This window comes from Euwallacea fornicatus, chromosome 16 (assembly GCF_040115645.1).
Source record: "Euwallacea fornicatus isolate EFF26 chromosome 16, ASM4011564v1, whole genome shotgun sequence".
In the NCBI taxonomy this organism is placed as follows: Eukaryota; Metazoa; Arthropoda; class Insecta; order Coleoptera; family Curculionidae; genus Euwallacea; species Euwallacea fornicatus.
Genome location: NC_089556.1, coordinates 971,117 through 992,768, shown reverse-complemented (window position 1 = coordinate 992,768; position 21,652 = coordinate 971,117). Strand labels below are relative to the sequence as shown.

The 21,652-nt window shown below is 34.5% G+C and overlaps 2 protein-coding genes across 8 annotated transcripts; one reads left to right on the top strand and one right to left on the bottom strand.

Moving 5' to 3' along the window:
• Positions 1–7,717: 7,717 nt before the first annotated feature.
• On the bottom strand, positions 7,718–13,808 carry Pex1 (peroxin 1). 3 transcript variants are annotated; one of them, XM_066290932.1, is made up of 15 exons: positions 13,590–13,804; positions 13,307–13,528; positions 12,719–12,833; positions 12,429–12,527; positions 11,341–12,180; positions 11,033–11,291; positions 10,812–10,974; positions 10,607–10,757; positions 10,343–10,530; positions 10,042–10,241; positions 9,923–9,982; positions 9,662–9,848; positions 8,921–9,085; positions 7,977–8,086; positions 7,718–7,922 (listed from the first exon to the last, which is right to left on the bottom strand). In XM_066290932.1, the coding sequence occupies exons 1-15, from the start codon at positions 13,677–13,679 to the stop codon at positions 7,856–7,858; spliced, it is 2,916 nt and encodes a 971-aa protein (XP_066147029.1). In that variant the 5' UTR covers positions 13,680–13,804; the 3' UTR covers positions 7,718–7,855. The 3 variants fall into 3 exon arrangements, with proteins under 3 accessions (XP_066147029.1, XP_066147030.1, XP_066147031.1); XM_066290933.1 differs by lacking the exons at positions 12,719–12,833; positions 13,590–13,804 and having other exon boundaries at positions 13,307–13,431; XM_066290934.1 differs by lacking the exons at positions 7,718–7,922; positions 7,977–8,086; positions 8,921–9,085 and having other exon boundaries at positions 9,693–9,861; positions 13,590–13,808.
• Positions 13,809–14,088: 280 nt separating this feature from the next.
• Positions 14,089–19,921, top strand: CycB3 (cyclin B3). 5 transcript variants are annotated; one of them, XM_066291006.1, is made up of 8 exons: positions 14,089–14,217; positions 16,640–16,896; positions 17,217–17,512; positions 17,623–17,863; positions 17,919–18,056; positions 18,107–18,355; positions 18,682–18,856; positions 18,911–19,921. In XM_066291006.1, the coding sequence occupies exons 2-8, from the start codon at positions 16,687–16,689 to the stop codon at positions 19,069–19,071; spliced, it is 1,470 nt and encodes a 489-aa protein (XP_066147103.1). In that variant the 5' UTR covers positions 14,089–14,217; positions 16,640–16,686; the 3' UTR covers positions 19,072–19,921. The 5 variants fall into 5 exon arrangements, with proteins under 5 accessions (XP_066147103.1, XP_066147101.1, XP_066147102.1 ...); XM_066291004.1 differs by having other exon boundaries at positions 17,599–17,863; XM_066291005.1 differs by having other exon boundaries at positions 17,217–17,518.
• Positions 19,922–21,652: the final 1,731 nt, after the last annotated feature.

Below are 21,652 nucleotides of genomic sequence, written 5' to 3'. Positions count from 1 at the left end.
CTTTACACATGTTAATTATAAGTTGTCTTTTTGGCAGCGACGGCTCTTAATTACCGTCTAAACTCCCTATTAATCGCGATATATTTTGGAAGTTTACCGGATGAGCTTTGGGGAATTTCCTTGAAGTTAACGGTAATTTTGTGAGAGGCTGACTCTTGATACGATGAGGGGCTTTTTAGAGCTCTAGGTTAATTCTTGTATGGTTCAATAAGGAGATGTTATACCGAAAAAAAATTTGGTTCATCATGTTAATTTATTTCTCATAAACATACCGCAGAATATGTCTCCTGAACTAACATGATGGTTAAAAATTAGCTGTTTCAAAATAAAAAAAATAAAAAACATTTCAAAGAAAGCAATTTCAAAGGTTTAATCAATTTTTTTATTCCAACTAGATATTCCTTCACTTATATAGACATTTCAGTTTCGCCACGACAAAACGTATAATATTGCTGCATTTGGAATAAAAAGTATTGTATGATATTTGTGTAAAAGGGCCTTTAAAGCCCTGGCGCCTGAAAAAACACCACTCTGCGCGTTGGTTTTGCAATGTCGCTCGTACTTTAAAAGCCTTCTTATGCACTTATATTATAATATTCTATTGCCATTTTATGAATTCGGGACACTTTCTTTGATATATGTGGTATTCTCATTTTTAACTGTTGTAACGTGAATTTTTAAAGATATGTGTCCACCCGAATTGACCCGTAATAACGAAAACCTTCCGGAAACGTTGAACAATTGAATTTGGCCAAAATTCGCACAACACACTCGAACAATGCTATACCTCAGAGCCTCAAAACTTCTTATGATTTAACACCTTAGGACCAAAAAAATCAGACCTACCCTAAGTCCTATACCGGCCTTATGAGGGCGAGGCTGGGCAACACCCCAGGGCGATGGACTTTCCTGGTCAGCGGTTTTTCTTGCATGTGTATGGGGGGAGGGGGGCGTTTGATTATATATGTATAATCAGATCTAGAACATTTCGTTTAATTATCTCAAGTTGCTTGGCAACCATTAATAAATTTGATTTTTTTCTATGAAACTTTGACACTCTGTATCTCCGTTGATGGTGATATTTCGAAGAAGAGCCAAAGAAAAATTTCTATTTCTTTAAGCCCTATTCGCTGGTGAAAAGATAGCTTCAACTTTAAAAACATCCTGTATATATACGTGAATTTTCCAATTTCGAATTTAAGATAAATTGTTCATCTAAGGCATTTCGACGTTTTTTTTGGAATCACAAACGATTCGTTGAACGTGTAACACCTCATTGGATAGCTATTGGAAGGAGGAAGTTTTAAGAGCAATTTTTACGCATATTACCTTGACCATTTTATGAAAGTTTTATGTATATACAGGGCGGTCTTCTGGGAAGTCCCTCGATCGATTGCGGAAAAGCCATAAATTGGAAAAATCTAAAAATCATGGGATATACCCAATTCGTTGGCGGACACGCGTTAAAAATATTTTCAAGATGGCGGCACTTGCGGTTATAATTTGACATAACATAATTGTTTTATTTATTTATTTTATACATTCATATTGTCGAATTAGTGTTGTAGAAGAGGGTGGTAATTTTTTGTTTATGACTTCTGAGTGTTTTTTTTTAAGTAAAATCTGCAAATCGCAAAAAGGAAGAAATTGCAAATTCCACATGCGGAAAGCGCTGCAGAGTGCTCCACGGTCCGTCCATATATCCAAAACTTGCAAAGGATTGGATTTCCAACAAATTGGCAAAAGCCCCATCTGTGCAGGAACAAAAGACGGCGTCGGCGTCGTTAGTGAATTTGACAGTTTAGCGACATCCTCAAAACTCAATTAACAATCAGGTCCGATTGTGTGAGACAAAAAGGAGCTCGGTCTAAAAACACAAAAGGCGTAAAAACCCTCCCCTGATAACATTATATTCGCGTATTGTGGAGCGACTGTGTCGTCACTTTATCGGCCAGATTCGTTCATTTCCGGGTGCCGAGGCGCTGCGCCACCGCTGATAACCAGATATCGCGCGTATTTCGCCACTTTATCTCGAGAAAGAATAAGAAAACGCCACAGAATGGTCCATTATGTAACGTATAGTAAATCCTATTATGCCAGAGGGCGTTATCTCGCGGGGCAAGGCCGTATACTTCATCACTATCTTGCGCACGTGCGCCGGAGACATAAATCCGTGCGCCCGCCAGAAACATGAAAGAAATTAGTACTGGCGCTTCGGGTAAGGGAAAATGTTTCGTTTAGTTTTGGAGTTTAACTCCAAATATACACACAGCGTGTCCCAAACTCGGCTGCAACGTAGGGATCTCGAAAACCACGGGGATACAGAATCGATCAAATGGCTGCAAAGTTGGGCCTTGATGAGGGAACTATTTCGCTATTCTAATAGCAACAAACATCCTGTTATTTCCAAATAGATCGCACAACTTGATTTTATAATGGCATAAAAACAGGAATAACATTCTTAATTTTTCAATTATTTAAGGCCCTTTCTACGACGCAGAACATTAAAGTAGTGTTTTCAAGTTGCGACGTTTCGATCGTTCAACGGCTTCATTAATTTTCTTCTAACACGGGTATGCCCATTTTTGTCGCGAGTCGACGTTCCGGCGTCGATTTTTTTTTCTAATTTTTAAAATGATCAAAATACCAATGATACACGGTGACACAAAAGTCTCGGCCCCTACCTCAGGAGCGCATTCTAGATTTTAATTGAAAATAAAACACAATAAAAGTAATCCCACGTGGTGTCCAACTAAACAAATGCACACGTTGGACAAGCAGTCAGTCCAGTCAGGATTGCCAATATCTATAAAACATTTCATTTTCTGTGGTAGGCGTGGCACTTTTGTAACTATCGCACCAATCGGAAGCGTTACCCGTGCGGATTGCACAAATATCATTGTTTTGACAGGCGATCGCTCGGATTAGCTTGGACTATACGTTACCAGTTATCCAACTAGGCTTTATCTGGTCCTCGTTGGTTAACTTGTACATAGTCAGATTAGTTAGCCTCATAGACACAGTCATGGTTACTAACCTGAACTAACAATCTAAATATATTCAATAGTTTGGGGAGTAATGTTACTTTTTTTCTTTAACGCTTTTGGAGAATAACGTCTGATTTACAAGTAGTGGGTGTTGGGTCGGTGAAATTGCACACCCTTTACTAAGGGCTAGGACGAGAACCGTTTTTGGTGTTGTCGTAATTTTTGAACGTAGTGTGTTCCTTTCCCAGAAACTGTGGTAACATCGAATCTATTTCTTAAAAAAAAATAAAGGCTCTGGCAGGTTAGCCATGAAATACCACGAAAATAAAAAGAAAGAACGTTTATTATGAAAAGAAATAATGTAACAGACCCGAAATGGGCTTTCTTACTTTATATTTAAAATTTACGACTACAGCATTTTCCTTTTCTTTTCACCCGTCTTCCATGTCGGGTCATTGCTGGAAGGGCGTAAAAGAAAATGGCAATTTATGAAAAGTCGTTTCGCTCCTTGCGATAGCTTTGTTGGGCGATGTTTAAGACAGTGGCTAAAAGTGGAAAATTCTTTGTGCTAATTTGACTGGAGTTTGCTAAAATTCAAGTAAAAATGTCCTGATTTAACACGTATTGTTATATATTATTAATAGAAACATAAGATGAGGTTACGCAAATACACTTGGACAAATCGTTCATGAACAAAGCAAAAATGTTCCGAACTTCTACAAAATTCATAGAGACTCGACGATCTTCCAATCTTTGCCAAAGTTAGTTGCAATTAACGTTTAATAGCGGTTGGGAAATAAATTATGTGGGAAACCGACGAGGTATGAACCTACATTATTAACTCCGCATCTCGATTATTTTGGAAAATAATTACACAGCCCTGAACCAGCACATTAGAAGGTGGTTAAGATTTAGAAATTTGAATAAGATGTGTACAACTGATATATGAAATGACAGAAAATTGATTGCCTAAGTTATGTGAAACGTATCGATTACTCTACTAGAATTAGATGAAATACCTATAGATTCGTAGAGGGCCATTGAAAGGAATGGAAGGGAGTTAATGATCGAGAAGTTTCATGAATCCTCTTTACGAAATTGGCCAATGAATTCTGTATGGGGCTCGTTCGTAACAGACTTCTCTCCCACGTTATAATCACAATGTGGAATATTACTTTAAATAACAATACTTGCTGTAGTCTTCACAACTATAGCAAGCATTATTACGATTAATCCCATTCATTAACTAAGGACACCGCTTCTATTTTACAATTATTTCAGATAAGAAAACTCTTACTTTGTTTGTCCAAAATAAAAAAGTTTATGCTGTTTTCACTCTCGCTAATACAGCTAAGAACAAATAACTAATTTTTACCATGCTTACCTACCAAACGCCACCTAATCGATCAGCAAACGACAATTTTGTAAACTGTCTGTATTACTGTTTTATTATTATCCTGAAAGCTGCCTGAGACATCCAGCCTGGAGCTTAAAGCGCATTCAGAAATTTCCATCAGCAATGACAAATTTGTCGGTAACAATGTTACCTCACGGATCGACGCCCTTTAATCGCAGGGCGAAAACAATTTCGCCCTTCTCGTCTTGTTTCACGCCGTCTAGGTTTTGGAAATTTATAATAAAGTTGACATGTTTTACAAATCAATATTATAAGGTTTTATAAGTTGTTTTTAAGGTAGATACCGATAACGAGGATGTTTCAATCGAGGGCAAGGATTACTACCGAGTGGCAGCTCAGCAGTGGTCCCATCAGCGCCGACTGGTTTCTTTTTCTTGAATTTGGTAAGTGCTCTAGCTCTTTCGTCTTGAAATGCAGAACAATTTCTGTTTTAGAATCACCAACTGTTCTAAGAAGAAAACGCTTTTTTACCTGCTCTTCGTCTCTTTTCTCACGAATTTCATTTATAGGCCTTGTTAAGGCCATTTCGTGTGTCATTCTCGTTCAGGGCATAGTAAAATTTTTTTCCGCTATTGCCCTTGCTTTTCTTAGTGGCTGTTTTCATATCTTAAGACTGGCCCGTACCAACCTGACGTCGACCTTGCGAATTTCGATTGGCTGCAGAGCCGTTCCAAATTCCTGGAAATAAATTAAATATCGACCGGTTTTTGCTAAATAATTATCAAATGGCTGGTATGGATTTGGTCACCAGCGTTGGCACAAAACATGTTTTGTACCCAAAATTAAACAAAAGAACCGTAATTTACTTCTTAAAATTCACTAAACTTTGAGGCGCAAATCCAATTAAACCAGAAAGCGCTAGCAAGAAAATTAGAAGAATGTATTTACAAAAAAGTTTCAAATTAGACGAAAAATACGTCATTCTGGGAATTTTTAACGAGACATTTCAGGGACTACAAAAAGTTTATTTTGCACCGTACGAGAACAAACTCTTCCCAGCAGGTCTTCAATTGCCTCAACGTCTGGAAGAACAATTAAAATGTGTTAATTCCTGAAAAGTTTAAAAGTTTTGTTCTAACACATTTCCGGAGCTTGAAACCGATTTTTTTTTTAACTGCATTAATATGTCGCTTTTAGGAGAATCAGTGAAGAGGGGCGCCATAGATCCTTTAGGAACCCAGCTGCTTCAATTGGACGTTTGGACATAGACGTGCAGGACACCTTTGGCTGAACGTGCAATGAGAAATTAGAGATCCGCTGGACTGTCCAGCTGCTCAACCGCTCATCTTCGAAATCATTACGGTAAAGTGCGCTTTATCGACTCGTACCGTTTGAGATTCACTGCCAACCAAGACTCCGACAATTAAGTTAAAAATATTTCTTAAGAAAAACGATAAGCGTCGCGTTTTTATCCAGAGTCGTCAAAACCGCTTTGTATGTCAATGCCAGCTAATTCAAACGTTGGAAATTTAAAAGCCCTTATTCATTCCGACGGAAAATATCTGCCTTTATGAGTTAAGATTTTAAAAACTTTAAAAACAAGATGAATAAGCCCTAACTAAGCCAATGAATATTAATGAATTCAATTTCGGACGATTCAATTTTTCTGGATGGGAATTCGGTAAATAGTCTTAATGAGGAATGCATGTGTATCTAGTTCGCATTAAGGAAACGTGTAATTTTTCGTACACATAAAAGTGATTTTAATTGCGGCACAACTATTGAAGTCAAAGTGGTGGTTTATTGATAGAGGGTAAATAATTAAGGAAAGACAATGAAATAATAATTATAACCGAAAGCCTCTGCGTCAAAAGCAAGTGAAGTATACTGAAATCCTTACAAATTGTTTCATTTTATGTAATGTAAATTGAGTTGTGTGTTCTTAGCAAAAAGGGAAAGGAAATTGTTTGGCTCATAGTTAGTCACATTTCTAAGGGAATATTAATTACGTGCATAATACAGAAGACTTAAATAAACATATACACGTTCAAAGAGAAGGTGTTAAACTAATTTAAAATCAGGAATAAAAGTACATATCAAAGAATGCCTTGTAATTTTTCAAAATGGTATTATTTAAAGTTAAATTAAAGTTTTTGTTGACTTTCTTCCCAGCAGTCACTCTCTCCGTAATGTTGGATTTACAAGGAAATGTTACAATTTTTCCTTCGGCATTCAGTTTTTTTTCCTCTACACGTCCTACGTCCTCTACATCTTAAACAAATTGAGTTACATAATTTACCTAATCCACTACATCTTGCTTTATTTGGTACTGTACTATTGAGAATATCCAAACTATTTTTCAGCGTTTAACGTGGTACGTGCACTAACGTTCAATTTACGATTTACTTGCCGAGGTATATTTCAGGCATATTCTTACTGGAGGTTATTCGTCCTCATCTTCCCGGTTGCCACCTTTTGGATTTTGGCCCTTCAAATGCCAATTCTAGAACTGGAGAGGTATTTTACTAGTAGTAAAAAGCTGAAAACTGCTGCTGCCCAAAACGTGAGCAAATTGAAGACGACGAGGTTGTAATATGAATTTTTTAATAATAACTTAAAGCGCTAATTCCGGGGAGCTGCCGCTCTAATTATTACTATAATACAGCCAAAAGCATGGCAGATCTAAAACTTAGTGATGCACATACGTACATAGATCTTTATGTACTGTTCTGCAATAGCGTTAAAAGTCTAATATAAGGTATGAACTTTTTTAAATTAAGGATTGTGATATGAGTGATTCGCTAATTCTCCTTTAGAACCTCAAACAAAATTATTTGATTTGATGTTAAGACTATTTCAGATCAAGATTTCTTTTCTATTCAGATTATTTCATTCCATTCAGATATTACATGATTCCAACCGAATGCTTTGCAAGTTAAAAGTTTAAACCGGTGATATTTTCACGTGAACTCGAAACAAATATTACATTTCAGTCTTACTAGGTCGACTCAAATAAAACAACGGAACATAAATAAATACAGCACAAAAACATACTATATCTCTTACCTTCCTTGTAAGCGTTATTGCTGCTAACATTTAAATACCACTGAGGAATACCATGGGCATCTAAAAATACGCCTTCAGCGGTGGAAAACAACAGAAAACTAACACTTGTTATTTATTCAATGTTATAAATAACACATTTATTTTCTTGAGAGATAAGAACTCACTTTCAAACACTAGAACTTTCACGCCGACGAAAAAGAGCCAAAACGGACATTGTTACGGTAATACTTCGTGAGGAAAAGTAGCTCCAATGAAAAACCACATTTCTGTAGGAATTATTAATTATATGTAAATAAAAGAAACAAAATTTTAGTGTTAAAACAAACATTTAATTTCCAACAAAGACAATAAAAACAATATAGTTTCACACTTACACCTGTAATTGGATACATAAAAAGTGGAAACATATAAAATTTACACATTTTTTGAAGCTGTTTTTAAAAAACTATGCTAAAGTTACCTTGGAACCTGCCTTAAAATCCTCGAGTTTCTCCCCTCGGAATTTTTCGTATCTACAAAACTACCATTAGAAATTATCATATGAAATTATACAAAACAGCTTTTACATAATATTGTATTTCCCCCTTTCCAGTTTTGTTAAAGATGGACGAGTGTGTTCAAGGGATTCTAGCAGTAAGGACTGATTGACGTGGAATTCTTCTATGTCAGTACTCTCCTACGTACAAGAAAATTATACATATGTATTTTTACATGCAGTAAATGTAATAAATATGAACGTAATAGTAACTTTAGATCAAACTTTACTTTAACTAATGTAATACTCCATCACGGAGCAAACTCGCTATGAAATTGAACAACAGTCCTTAATGAATTTTCATATTACATTTTAAAAAGCAACTACAGCAAAATTATAGATAACTACTTACCCTACATCGCTCAAGTTTTGTCATTAATTGTGTGAGATTACGAAAGTAATTAACAAATTCTTGTTAAAATCGGAAAAATCAAGGGAACTTATATTGAACTAATACATTATCTTCGGTTAGTTCTGAGGTGGGGCCATTTGTTAAAATTATAAAGACAGCCCTGCATCCCTTAAATTAGGAAACACGGGATCCGAATTTTTCAATTTCGAGAAAACCTGAGCTTCACTGCAGCAAAAAATTGGTGCTGTCATTGGAACCATATAGCGAAACATCAGATTAAATATTAACTAGTACAAAAACGGCACGTTAGTTAAAATTACAAAGACGATCTGGAAATTGATGATCATAACGAGTATTTCGAAATATTCCACTCATTTGAAATGTCGATTTTAACGTAGATACTTACCTTAACGCTTGGATTTCCGTAGATAATATAGTTTTTCTCTATTAGATATTTTAAAACAGAGTTCAGAATAAAAAAATCTTAGAGTAAATTTTTGTAAACGTAACTATATCTTTTAACAGTTACCGCACCTTAATTTTCCAACAAAACAACGAACAAATGTGATTTTATTCAAGCAGCCTAATTTTCATAAGTTTCAAATTGAATAAAACTGACTTACCTCGTCAAAAATGTCTTTCATTGCTGCAATCTGAGCTGTGTAAAGAAGAGACTGCAAATCGGCACCGGAATATCCATCAGTTTGTCCAGCCACCACTTCTAAATTTACATCCTCATCGAACGTCAATTTAGCCGAGAGAATTTTCAAAATTTCTAAACGATCATCCTAGGAAAATATAGGAGAAAATGGTTAATTTAGTATTGCAAACTCTGTCCAGAGCACTGAAGAAACTTAAAAGCGCATCAACAAAGTCGAATTTTGAATAACCGGAAAATAGAAATATTTTGCTTTTGGTGTCTAAAAACTCTCTTATTTATCTCCTTTGGACCGAAAAGAATTTTACGCACGTACTCATCAAAAATTCGCAAAATTCTCGAGACTAGATTCCGTAATTGAGAACCTATGGAGTAATAAATGTAAACTCTAGACAAAAATTCCTCTATTTCTCAGTGGAAATTCTAAGAATTCTTTATGGAAAGCTGAAAAGAATTCTCGAGAAAATTAAAGTCAACTAAAACAGAAATCTTTCATTTGTTGGAAAATAGATTGGAAAGTACCCGGGAACTCTCGAAGTGCATGTGACGGCAGGCCTGTAAGAATATTCTGAAAGGCTAAAAAATTATTCTCTAAATGGAAATAGCAAGTTATATTTCTCAAACTCAAAAAGTTCCCAAAATAATTCCCCAGGAACTTCAAAAACTCCCCAGCAAAACCTCAAACTTGCTGATCTAACTAGATTACCTGCGTTGGCATAGGACATAAAAGCTGTTTATCCAATCTCCCTGGTCTTAACAGAGCCGGATCTAGAAGATCTGGTCTAGAAGTAGCGGCCAAAACACAGACTCCCGTCAGAGCTTCGACACCATCCAACTGAGTTAAGAGCTGATTGACAACTCGGTCAGTAACACCCGTATCGTCATGACCACGCCTGAAAAGAACTCCTGTTCCTCAACTATTGATAATGAGTCCAGAGAGAGAAAAATTGTACGATGAAGCTCTTACCTGGGAGCTAAGCTATCAAACTCATCGAAAAACAATATACAAGGCTTCGCTCTTTGAGCCCTGAAAAGGTGTTAATATGCCGTTTGGGGGTCAAAGTTATGTGAAAAAACCGAACGTACTTCTCAAAAACATCTCTGACCGCCTGTTCACTGGAACCAATGTATTTGCCGAGTAATTCGGGTCCTTTCACGGAAATCAGTCTTAAACTGCAGTGGTTGGCAGCCACTCCTGCAAGGAGAGTTTTTCCACAACCTGGTGGTCCATACAAAAGAATCCCCGATTGGAGTCTCAATGGGGAGTTTCCGAAAATATTGGAATACTAAACACAGTAAAAGAGACACATTCAGGTGCTAATCATGTAGGGGAATGAGAAAAATTATTTAAATCGTGTAGAAAATCGTTCTACATTCGTATTGATACCTTTACTGGCCATAGCAAACTCTCAACCAAAGTGTTTTTGACATCGTGCAACCCTCCTACATCGCCAAAAGACTTGCTTCCGGCGGAATGAAACTCGACATTTTGAAGAGCTAAAGAACACATTTTTTTCAAAGCTTCCTCACAGTGTCGCTTGAATACGATTACTTTTCCATTTTTCTCAGAGGAATCTACATAATAAGAGAGTATCGCCGTGTATAAGGTATGTATGAAACGTAGTATGAAGTTTTCTTTAATTTTAGGTACCTTTATGGGCTTCGAAAAGAGCTTTATTACAAAAATCCTTAATATCTTGCGCCACAAAACCGTCAGTTTTAACGGCTAAATCATCAAAGTCTAAATCATCGCTAACATCTGTGGATTTAAGGAAGTGCTTTACCAACTGAACTCTGTCCTCCTAAAAACCCCATTATAACGAAAAATCTATATCTTAATTAAAAAAATTTAACACCTTATTTAAATCCTTCAAGGAAACCACATTTTTGAACAAATGATTTCCTCTGGATGTGTACAGACTTTTGCTAAGACTTGAAAGGGACTTGACGCTGGCCACAATTCCAATAAAATAATGCCTTTGAATGTTTGTAATTAAGGTATAAAGTGATTCGCTTACTCTAGAAAAATGCGACACTATACCTCTGAGAGTTGATGTAATCTCAAATATGATAATACCTGTGCGTATACAACTCATTTCCAGTTTCTCCCCCTTCCCTATTTTCACAAAGGACATGAAGATCATCGAGTAATAGGAAAGAAGGCTGACAGAGAACTAGATTATTAATAATATCGCCAAGGAACTTATGTAATGAATCTAATGATTTTCCTTTCAGCGTTTTGCAGCTTACTACCTTCATATTGATAAAATACGGATATGACCTCAATTTTTCAGAAATATACCGTAGAATTGTTGTTTTTCCAGTACCAGGAGGGCCTAGAAAAATATGTTACCAAACCACAAAATCTCCATTTTAAACATCTACCAGTAATGATAATATTCTCCTTTTGGACCATTTCATCTCTAAGTAAAATTGACAACACATATGACCAGACATCTTTACTAATGTTTATATCCTCACAAATATTTTCAGCTTCTGCATGCTTGGCCACGGAACTCTTGAATGAGAATGTGTATCCTTCACAAACGCTATATGAGCAATCTCTTAAAAAATCCTGATCAATAATACAAAACGGACTGGTGGAAAGTTTGAATTGGAAATCTAGAGAGCATTTCAAGTGCGAGTTTAATGTTATTGGAAAGCGAGTGTTAAGAATGAGCTTTTCATTGCAATATTTAGCAAAGTATTTCTTCAGTTCATCCACAATATTAGTTGTGTCGTTCTGCCCACTGTTCACCATAATTTTCTCTATTGGAGGTCTCGACGCGACTCTTTGTAGAATCACGCGAGTTCCAATCTCGCAATGCAAGATATTTAGAATTTCCTCATTGACAAACATGGTGTTTTCATTGGATTTTAAAAATATCCGTTCCTTTACCTCTGGACAGTTTTCCAGAAGTTTAACTTTGACATAAATTGTCTTCCCTTCTTTATGTTTGTTCAACGATTGCATACTATAAAAGTTATGATCTTCATCATTGTCTACACAACAACTTTTGCAAACAAAGACGTTAAAGGGATAGAAATTCGCATTTTTGAAACTGGGAAGTTCCTGCAAATGCACTAGACGATAGTAAAATATATTTGGCCTTGAGAAGTTTTCGTATGGATCAGGTAAATTTTTGGTGGAAGACTGTTTGGTAAAAAAATTGTCAAAAATCCATTTTTGTTGTTGGAGGTATTTGTTGGCCAGTACATTATTGGCTAAAAAGCAAGTATAATGTAAAAATGTTGAAGAATCCCACATAATGTAAGAAAAATTAAATAAATCAATTGAGATGCCAATGATAAAAGGAAATTAAAATGATTAAAAAAAAACTTGATAAACCAAGGAAGAATTTAAAGTGTGGGTTAATATGTACAGGTAGTCAATTGACACAAGCTGATAATTGTTATCTTTTGACACATCAGCTGGTTGGCAAGGTTTATAAGAAAATATTACACTCACTCACCTTCCACTGGTTTACTATCTTGGATACAATTATTTGGATGTTTAATTATTACTTCAGACAAAAAATCCAGCATTCCCGGAGAAATGGGTTTTACAGTTTCTAGAAAACGAGTTTTGTAATGAATAAGGCGTAAATAGGAATATTTTTTTTGATATTTTACCAATTTTAAGTTTAGTTTTTAATACAAAAAATAGAAAAACATTATATTTAAAGTATCTAAATGTTCAATTTTGAAAATATAGGTAAAATTGTAAGAAAATTACTCATAAGATTAGCTGGTAGGTACATACCCACATTCACAGTGACAAACAAATTATTTCCAATCCAAATAATCAATTTCTGATCAGCATTAACAACTCTTACTTGATCTAGAAGGTTAGATTGAACACTTTGAGACAATAATTCCTACAAAATAATTGTAGTTAACGGACCTTAGCCAAAGAAAAGGAAATAGAGATCATCAATTAGTTAATCTTGTAAGCAAAATATAGATTTTCTATTCATACACAGTAACTTATTATTCAAAAAATCATGAGTGATTAAACACTACATGAAGATGGAAAATCACATCATAAATAGTATTGATACTTTACGCAAAGGCATTCAAGCCAAAAAATTCAAATATAGCTGAACTTCAATTATCAAATAGAATGTGATAATTAAACTCGAATTCAGCTTTGATCAATGTTTGGGTACTTCTGAGGGGATACAATTAATAAGGGTTTTACTATACTACATGCATTGTTCACTTACAAAATATACTCAATCATACATTTATTGAATAAATTCATGTCTAAATTTAAATAAGTATTAAATAATTGAATAGCAGATTTATTTTCTGTAATCTTTAGGTAGCTTTAGATATTAAATACACCCACCAGCACCTCGTAGTCTGACTGAGACAGTGGCTGGATGCTTATAGAATCAATAATTGGTAGCTGCTGAATTTGAGACACATTAACATATTCTCTCTCTTTAATACCTAAGACTTTGGCATATCTCGAGTTAATACCAATTGATTCATCATCCACCACATTCTTAACAAAGGAAGCTGAGAAATAAGCTATAAAATCACCGTTATAAGCGACTTTAATTGACACCTGTAAGTTGAGATAAGTTTTAAGGAAATGAGGCGCTGGGTACAAGGTTTAAATATCTTACCCCTGCATTCAAATATTTATGATTGGGGGATAAATATATAAAACAATCTTTAAATGATACATATTTCACACACAACACTCTGTCAAACATTGTTTAAAGCTTGGTATCACAACAGCGAGACATGAATGATAAAAAGAAAAAAGTGTGAAGTATATTTTATAATAAAAAAGTTTGTAAACATATAATTTGAAATTTAAGGTTAAGTCAGATTAGAAATTTGGAAGAAGCCAAGTTCTAATTCGTATTTGTGTTAGTTATTATCAAAGACTAAGCAAACATCTTGCTGTCCTTATCTGATACGTGGTATGTGAGAAAACGTAAATGGTCCAGGTTCAGAAGAAAACCGTGAAATCAACGGCGTCTCATGTCAAATGCTACATATCATATTGTGGATTGACAGATTCCATGATATTCAACCAATCAAAAAATCGCTTCCCTTACTTTGAACCGACCAATGAAACTCTCATTTTAAATAATCAAGCAACCGTTTTCTTTATTGACGTCAGTAAACGTCAAACGACTAAGCAGATGGGCTTGACGTTTTTTGTAACGTCTTTTGATATTTTTTTATGTGAATTTTAAACTATACACGAGAAATATTGTAATTTTGTGACTTTCCGGTCCTGTGGTAAGCATAAATTCTTTTAACGAAGCATTTCTTTTAAGAAGCTTCTTTTGCATTGAAATTTTCATTCATAAAACGCCTTGTTTATTAGCTAACGCCGGAGCACTGGCGCTACTTCCTGTACCTTTCGTATTGGGTTGTGTTGTTGTGTTATATTTTTCTTGCTTTTCTGCTTTAGTAGCCTTGATTAATCAACAGAGAAATTATAAGGTATGCTAACTACAAATTATATTTAATTTGTAATTATAAATGATATTGAGTGACCAAAAAACGCGGTAAACCAAGGGTGTGTGACGTGTGACCCCGTGTCACGTAATGCCTCCATGCTATGTTTTTCAGGAATTCGTTTATTAATTATTGCAATTAGTTTATTAAAACTCAAAATACATTTGTGTAGCATATCCAAAAAGTTAGGGCCAATTTAGGGGATCTTCTTTTACTTTTGTCCATGTGTTCCCAGATTTAATTTTTGCCATTCAATAACTATTGGATTTACTTATTAATTTTTATTATTAGGAAAGTTCAAAATATATTCTTTTTATTAATTCTTATTAATTTTTCGTTAAATTTAGCTTATTAAATATTGATTTTGATTTTTTCACATGGGATTATTTACAGAGTAGTTAAAATAAGAGAGAAAGTTCCTATGAACATGAGCCCATAAATGAGTTTTGAAAGAACTAAAGCCATTTGAAAATGGCATCCCACAAATATTATTTTCTAAATATTTTGAATACTCTTTGAAGTATATGAAAAAATCTTTGCACTTTGGGGTTGGTTTTTACAGGAATCCAGTGTTGCTACAAAAAATGTCTTCTATTTAGATTGATTTGATTTTTTTAGATTTATTTTTATTTTGAAGAATATCTGTACAGTTTGGGTAAATTTTGATGTATATGTAGAAAGCTCGGTAACTTTAAGAAATAACTAAAGATTTTCAATAATTTCTGCAACTAGAAGCAAAAGTTTAAGTTTGGCCATTTTTGATAAATATACATTTTTTAATTATTATGTTAGCTGGATAAATATAATTCCTACATTATTTATGCACTGTTTTGAGTAGATTTGGAGAATGATAAATAAGAATGAGATTTTCTTAACTCCATCATTTTTTAGGTAATTACATAATATTTTTTTCAAATAAACCTTAATTGTTTCAGACATCATGGGAAAGAGAATATGTTGGAACTAGTATGCACTAAATTAACTTTATTTACAAAAATATTTCCATAGGAATAATTTTTCTATCTGTAGCGCGTTTTTCTGGTTATTTAATTAACATTTGACAAACACTCTATACTAATTATACAACCTCATCTAGTCTCAAAATGTCTGATCAAAACTAAAAAAAATATCTGCTAAAATGTTTTATAAAGTAACAGGATTGCCATGTTGCTTCCAAAATATGTTTCGAGTCCTATTTAACTTTAGATATCCTTAAAGGAGATGATCTGATAACTTGATCTTCGTAGATTGAAATGCGCCAAGCCAAGATTGAAAACTTACAACATTGAAGATTGTTGATGTCATCGTCAACATTGTAAATGTTTTGTTTTGTCTTATTTTAATTGTTACTGACGGAAATATGTTTTTGAGGGAATGTTGGAATGACTATTGCTTTGCATAAACGCTTTCAACATAACATGTTTTTCTTAGCTTTTTTAAGGTACTTTCAGAATAAATAATATTAAATGATTATCATATCGGGGGCAAAAGACTGGGATTTCTTCCTAGCACATTATATACATATGTCGAAACTCATGGATGGAGCTGTATGAGATCTTGAACGGATAAATGTTTTTTTTCTTTGACAAATAAATAGTGCTAAAATCCCTTTTGAATTTTTTCAATTTCATTGCTGTTGGAATAATCTTTCAATGACCAAACATTAGTTACGGTTATACTGACGAATTGTATGATTTTATAATGTGATATTATAATTGTTTTCCCATTTCGGTCCTTACTGTCAGGAATAGCCAAGCCTAATATTTTAAAAGCACGTTCATATTAAGTTTAATTATTTTACGAAATGTTAACGGGTAGGTTACTCTTAGGTCCAAGTACTTGTTATAGTTTATTCGAATAATTATTGTTTATCTCTAGGTGAATTCCTCGTTGAAAATTTTTCGTATTTTGAAAACGTAAGCTGGCAACGGAATTACGTAATTTATGACGTGCATCAATTTTAGTACTGGACAATGTATAGGTAGTGTTTAAGAACATTTATTACCCGTTAAAACCCCCCCAAACAAATTCCTTAATTTCGTAACTTTCAAAGTCTTTCAAACCAAATTCCTATAATATCTATGGGCAACAAGACATGTACGAAGAAGTATCAAGGGGTACTTTTGGTAACTTATCCAATTATTAACATATTCAATTCAAGATTCCAGTTAACTAATGTTAAACTAACTTTCAAATTCAGTTGCAGACAAAGCAGTTGAAGTAACAAAAAAAAAACATTTCCAAATAATGGCACCGGCAAAAGCGTTAAGCAAGATAACTACTAACATTACTACAAGGAGTAAAACACAATGCGAGAATACCAATCCTAACAAAGCAGTAGATAAACATGTGCGCGGCAAGAGAAAAGCCGAATGCTCACCTTCGAAAGATAAAGCAGTAAAAAGGTCTGCTTTAATAAATTTAACTAACAATTACAAGAAAATAATCGAGACTAGGGTAAGTAATTGCTTAAGCTTCCCTTATTTATCACATACAGTGACAATGCGGTATAAATGTTTTGCATTTTGTTAATTGGGTTCACTATGTCACCATGTAAATAAAAAAATTATCACTAAACATTTAAAATGTATTAGAACTGAATAAAAGTACTCTAAAGTATTATATTTATATATTCAAAAAGTATTTTAGTTGAGTCAACCAAGAAATAGTGCCACGTGCACTTGAATTGTAGTCAGTACAGTCATGTGAATATTTACTACACTCTGACCAATTACACTATCATTCAATAATTTATCAACAACTTTTCTTCTCCTTAGGTAACGAAACCCACAAAACCTATCACAGTACAGGCCAAAATACTTCCCACAGTGAAAACGGTTCAAAAACCGAAACAAAATGAAAATTTAGCCCCTCCGCCTGCCCCAGTGGTTAACAAAATTGTGACTAGAGCAACTGTGAAAAATATCGTGCATTGTGCTACTCACACAGCTGTCAAACCTAAAGAGGCAAATAAAGAAAACACAGCACCAGTGGCAGTTACTACTAAAAAACGTCTCAGTAATGAGTTCGAGAAGAGTGATGGGTCGCTGTACAGTACCGCATTGGAAGAGAGGTATGTGTGAGTATTCTTTGGGGGATTTCCCAAATAGATGAGTATGACTTGCGTCGTTACTCCTTGATTCCACACATGGCTTTTAGTAACAACGATTCTACATACTTCAGTGCCAAAAGGCCTACGACTAGAGCTTTAAAGCAACGGGCCAGTTCTTCATCAGCTATTGATGATGGTGCCAAATCCACAAATAACTTGTCGTTTGTGGCTCTTCAACTGCAGACCAAACTAAACTTAGGCAATCACGAGGTGCCCGAAGGAGTGACTGATTACGATAAGGAGAACTGGGACGATATCTATCAGGTATCGCACTACGCCATGGACATTTTCAACTATTACAAGGAAAAGGAGGTAGGATTTTTCAATTGATTAAATTTCTATAATTGATTTGTCTGAAATAATGCAGAAAGAATTTCCCGTCGGAGATTACATAGACAAACAAATATGCCTTTCCAAGTGGATGAGGTCACTTTTAGTCGACTGGATGGTCGAGATTCAAGAAAGTTTTGAACTTAACCATGAAACTCTGTATTTAGGAGTTAAGGTAACAGACATTTATTGCACGGGTGCAAATTTTTCTATCGTATTTTCCAGTTGGTCGATATGTATTTAGACCGCGTGACGGTTTCGAAAGAAACCCTACAATTGGTAGGGGCAGCTGCCATGTTCGTAGCTAGCAAATTCGACGAAAGGATTCCCCCAATGATTGACGACTTTTTATATATTTGTGATGGAGCATATACCAGCCGGGAAATGATCAAGATGGAAGCAAACCTGTTGAAAGTCGTCGGTTTCAATTTGGGGATACCTATTAGCTATAGATTTTTAAGAAGATATGCAAGGGTGAGTCTTTATTTTTGCATTTTTGGTGAATATGGTGGCGGTAAAAACGAAATAGTTTTGGTGGATTTGTGTGTTTTGTAATAATTGTTTATATAGTTAGTAATTGTTCAGAACCTGGTTTGGAAAAATATTCATATTTATACTGCGAAGACGTAAAGGTAGGAACCAACTTAATAAAATATATATAGAGCAAAGAAAAGAGATTTTCCAAAGCTTCCATCCGCGTAAAGAAAACATATCTATTTAAATTCATATGAAATCGCATGATTTACTGATCATACTTTTAACTTTTAATTCGAAATTGAAATAACACTTATGCATTCCAGTGTTCGAAAATCACTATGAATGTCCTGACCTTAGCAAGATACATCTTAGAATTCAGCCTGATGGAGTATGAAACAGTTACAATCAGAGACTCACTGTTAGCGTCTGCTTCTTTGTATTTATCCTTAAGGATGAAAGAGATCAGTGGCTGGACACCTACCTTAGAGTTCTATACTGGTATGTTCTTTCCGAGAGTTTTTAGGAGTCGAAGGATATTGGCTTTTATTTCAGGCTATGAACTAAATGACTTGAGGAACACAGTGCTCCTCCTAAACAGAGCTATCAGCAAGCCTCCGAAATCGCAATTAATGACAGTACGAAATAAATATTCGCACAAAATATTCTTTGAAGTAGCCAAAACGCCTTTACTCAGCGATGCGAATCTCTTTTAGATTAGCTGTTGCATTCCAACCGCTTATCACCCAATCTGACTACTAAACATTTTAAGTTTTTCTCTACATTTTATTTTACATCCATTATTATAATGTTGTGTAATATATGGATTTTTAAGTTTTATTAAAAAGATTAATTGGCAAGCTTTGATGTCTGAAATAATGTTTTTTTTTGTGCTTTTTCCCCGAATTTCACAAGAGATTCGGGAAAAACTTCGTATTTAGACAGGACATAACAGACGTTAATTTATTGTGTATATAGTGCGTCCCAAATTAGTTCTGAGCATATGCGTGGAAATCTCGGTGGCCATATGAGGTACAGGGTCAGTTAAATAGGAACAGATTTAGAGTTTAAAAGGAGTTTGGAAACTCATATTTGATTTAGAAATTTCTTTAAATACTACAGGACAAAGTTACACATAGTGTCTCATTCCTTTCCATTATTCTGGAAAACAAAAAAATCCTTAAGGGATATTTAAAAAGGGTACGAGCTTCTTACAAAATTCTTCTCTAAAATATTCCCTACTTAACAGCCTTCGTATTTCTTATGACGCAGAGATCTCCATACTTGTAGAACCAATTTGGGGCACACACATTACAATTTCTGTCTTTGGTAAGTGTGAATGACATGTATTCTTTAGGAATACAAATAAGAATCCAAAATTTTGCAATTGAAAACCTGCAAGGAAGTGAATTGTAAGGTGTTTTCCCTATACTGGAACACTTGGAGATTACTAATGTGTCGGTTTTTTATTAGGTAATTTTTGAGCTATTTGAGGATATGATAATTAGCCCATTTATTGGTGTACTTTGTTACGTTTTAATTAATAAATTCTTATCCTGGATATAATGAGTTCTTATTTATTATTATATATTCCTTATACAGGGTATCCCTGAAATCAGTGTACAACGCTTGATCAATAATTTGTGAATGAAAAATAAGGCATTCTAGGCAAACTTGCCTACACCCAATATTGCTTTGTTTTGCCGCTATAACGCACCAAAGTTCTCAAATTAATAGCGTTTTTATAGAAATAATTGTTAAACGGTTTTATCGGTTTTTATAATTTTGGAATAAAAAGGTACTATATAAATTAGCGTGTTTTGACGTGTGCGGATTTTTTTTTAATGCACAGATATAAAAATGGCGTGTGCTTCATAAACAATAGTTTGTTTTTGGATACAAATATCTAATTTTTTCTTTGTTACAAGAAGACACCTTGCAATTGATCGTTGTTGTGAAAACAATATTACAAAAAATGTGTTTTGCATTCTATACATCTGACATACCGATAGTGTTTGCTATGGTTGTAATTGATTGGAGTTGAGCTTATTGTAAAATGAATAAATTTTGGTGTCGCAAAATGGAATATTACATTACTGAGAATATTTACATGCTTCTAGTAAATTGATTTTGCGACGGAAATGGACGTACATATGAGTATCGTCACAAATATTCAAATCGCCAACGGCTGAATCATCATATTTTCGCGAGTATTAAGAAGCAACTTAAGGAAAGAGGTAGTTTTAGTCCAAATGACGTTAATCGCCAATGCCAAAAATTGAGAAGAAAAAAAATATGGTGCCATTCCAGTAGACTGGTAGAATACCTATGAAGTATGAAGCCTTTGCTAATAGAGTCCCCAATAATTCCCAATATATAAATAAACGGTCAGAAAGCTTTCAGGAGGTCATTCAAGGGATAGAATTATGTTTATATGTATATTTATTGCAAATATTGTAATAGTTGCCGGCATGAGTCAGAAATGTGCTACACGGAGATGCCACTGAAGGATCGCGACATAACGTTTATGGCTATTGTTCATAAGATAATTAAATTTATTAGCTCACATATATCATTGAGCCCTCGGAGTTATTAAGTTCTCAACAGACCGAGGCAAAATATTAAGGTTGATAGTGGCTTTATTCATTTTATGAGTTTATAAATTACGAACATGACGCATTTAATACGGTTTTAAATTCTAAATTAATATTGTTCTTGGAAAACCTCAGACTTCTTTTTCCATCTAGTTTTCTTCACAATAGGAAATTGTTTTTTCATTTCGTTGGGATATGTTTTCATCACGAAATTGCAGTCCCGGATTTACATTTCCCTTATTTAGCTAAATCTGGAAACGTCGCATGTTACTTCCAATCGAGTATCGATCCAAACACCGATGAGTTGTACCTTTACAAAGGCAGGCAGTAATTTTTTTGTACCTTTTGGTACCGATATCACTTAGCAGTTGATTCATTCGAATGTTAACGTGGCGATGAACAAGACGTGCGTAATGCGCGCTCCACTAATAATCGGGAAAATCGGGTTTTCTTTAGTTTTAAAGACTTGTGAGATGTGCCGTTGGTGTATCCATGATTTAGTGGATGAAAATAGATGACGTTTAACTGTATTTTGGGAGTGAAAGGGAATGTTGTTCACGTGATTCTGGGTAACGCTTTCGGTGCTTGGGGGTGAGTTTTGAATGTTGTCACTTCTGCTTTGCAGTTAAGTTTATTCAGGTCAACAAAAACGACATAATTCGAATTTTAGTTGAGAGCCTATTTGCAATTTTGGTTTTTCTGG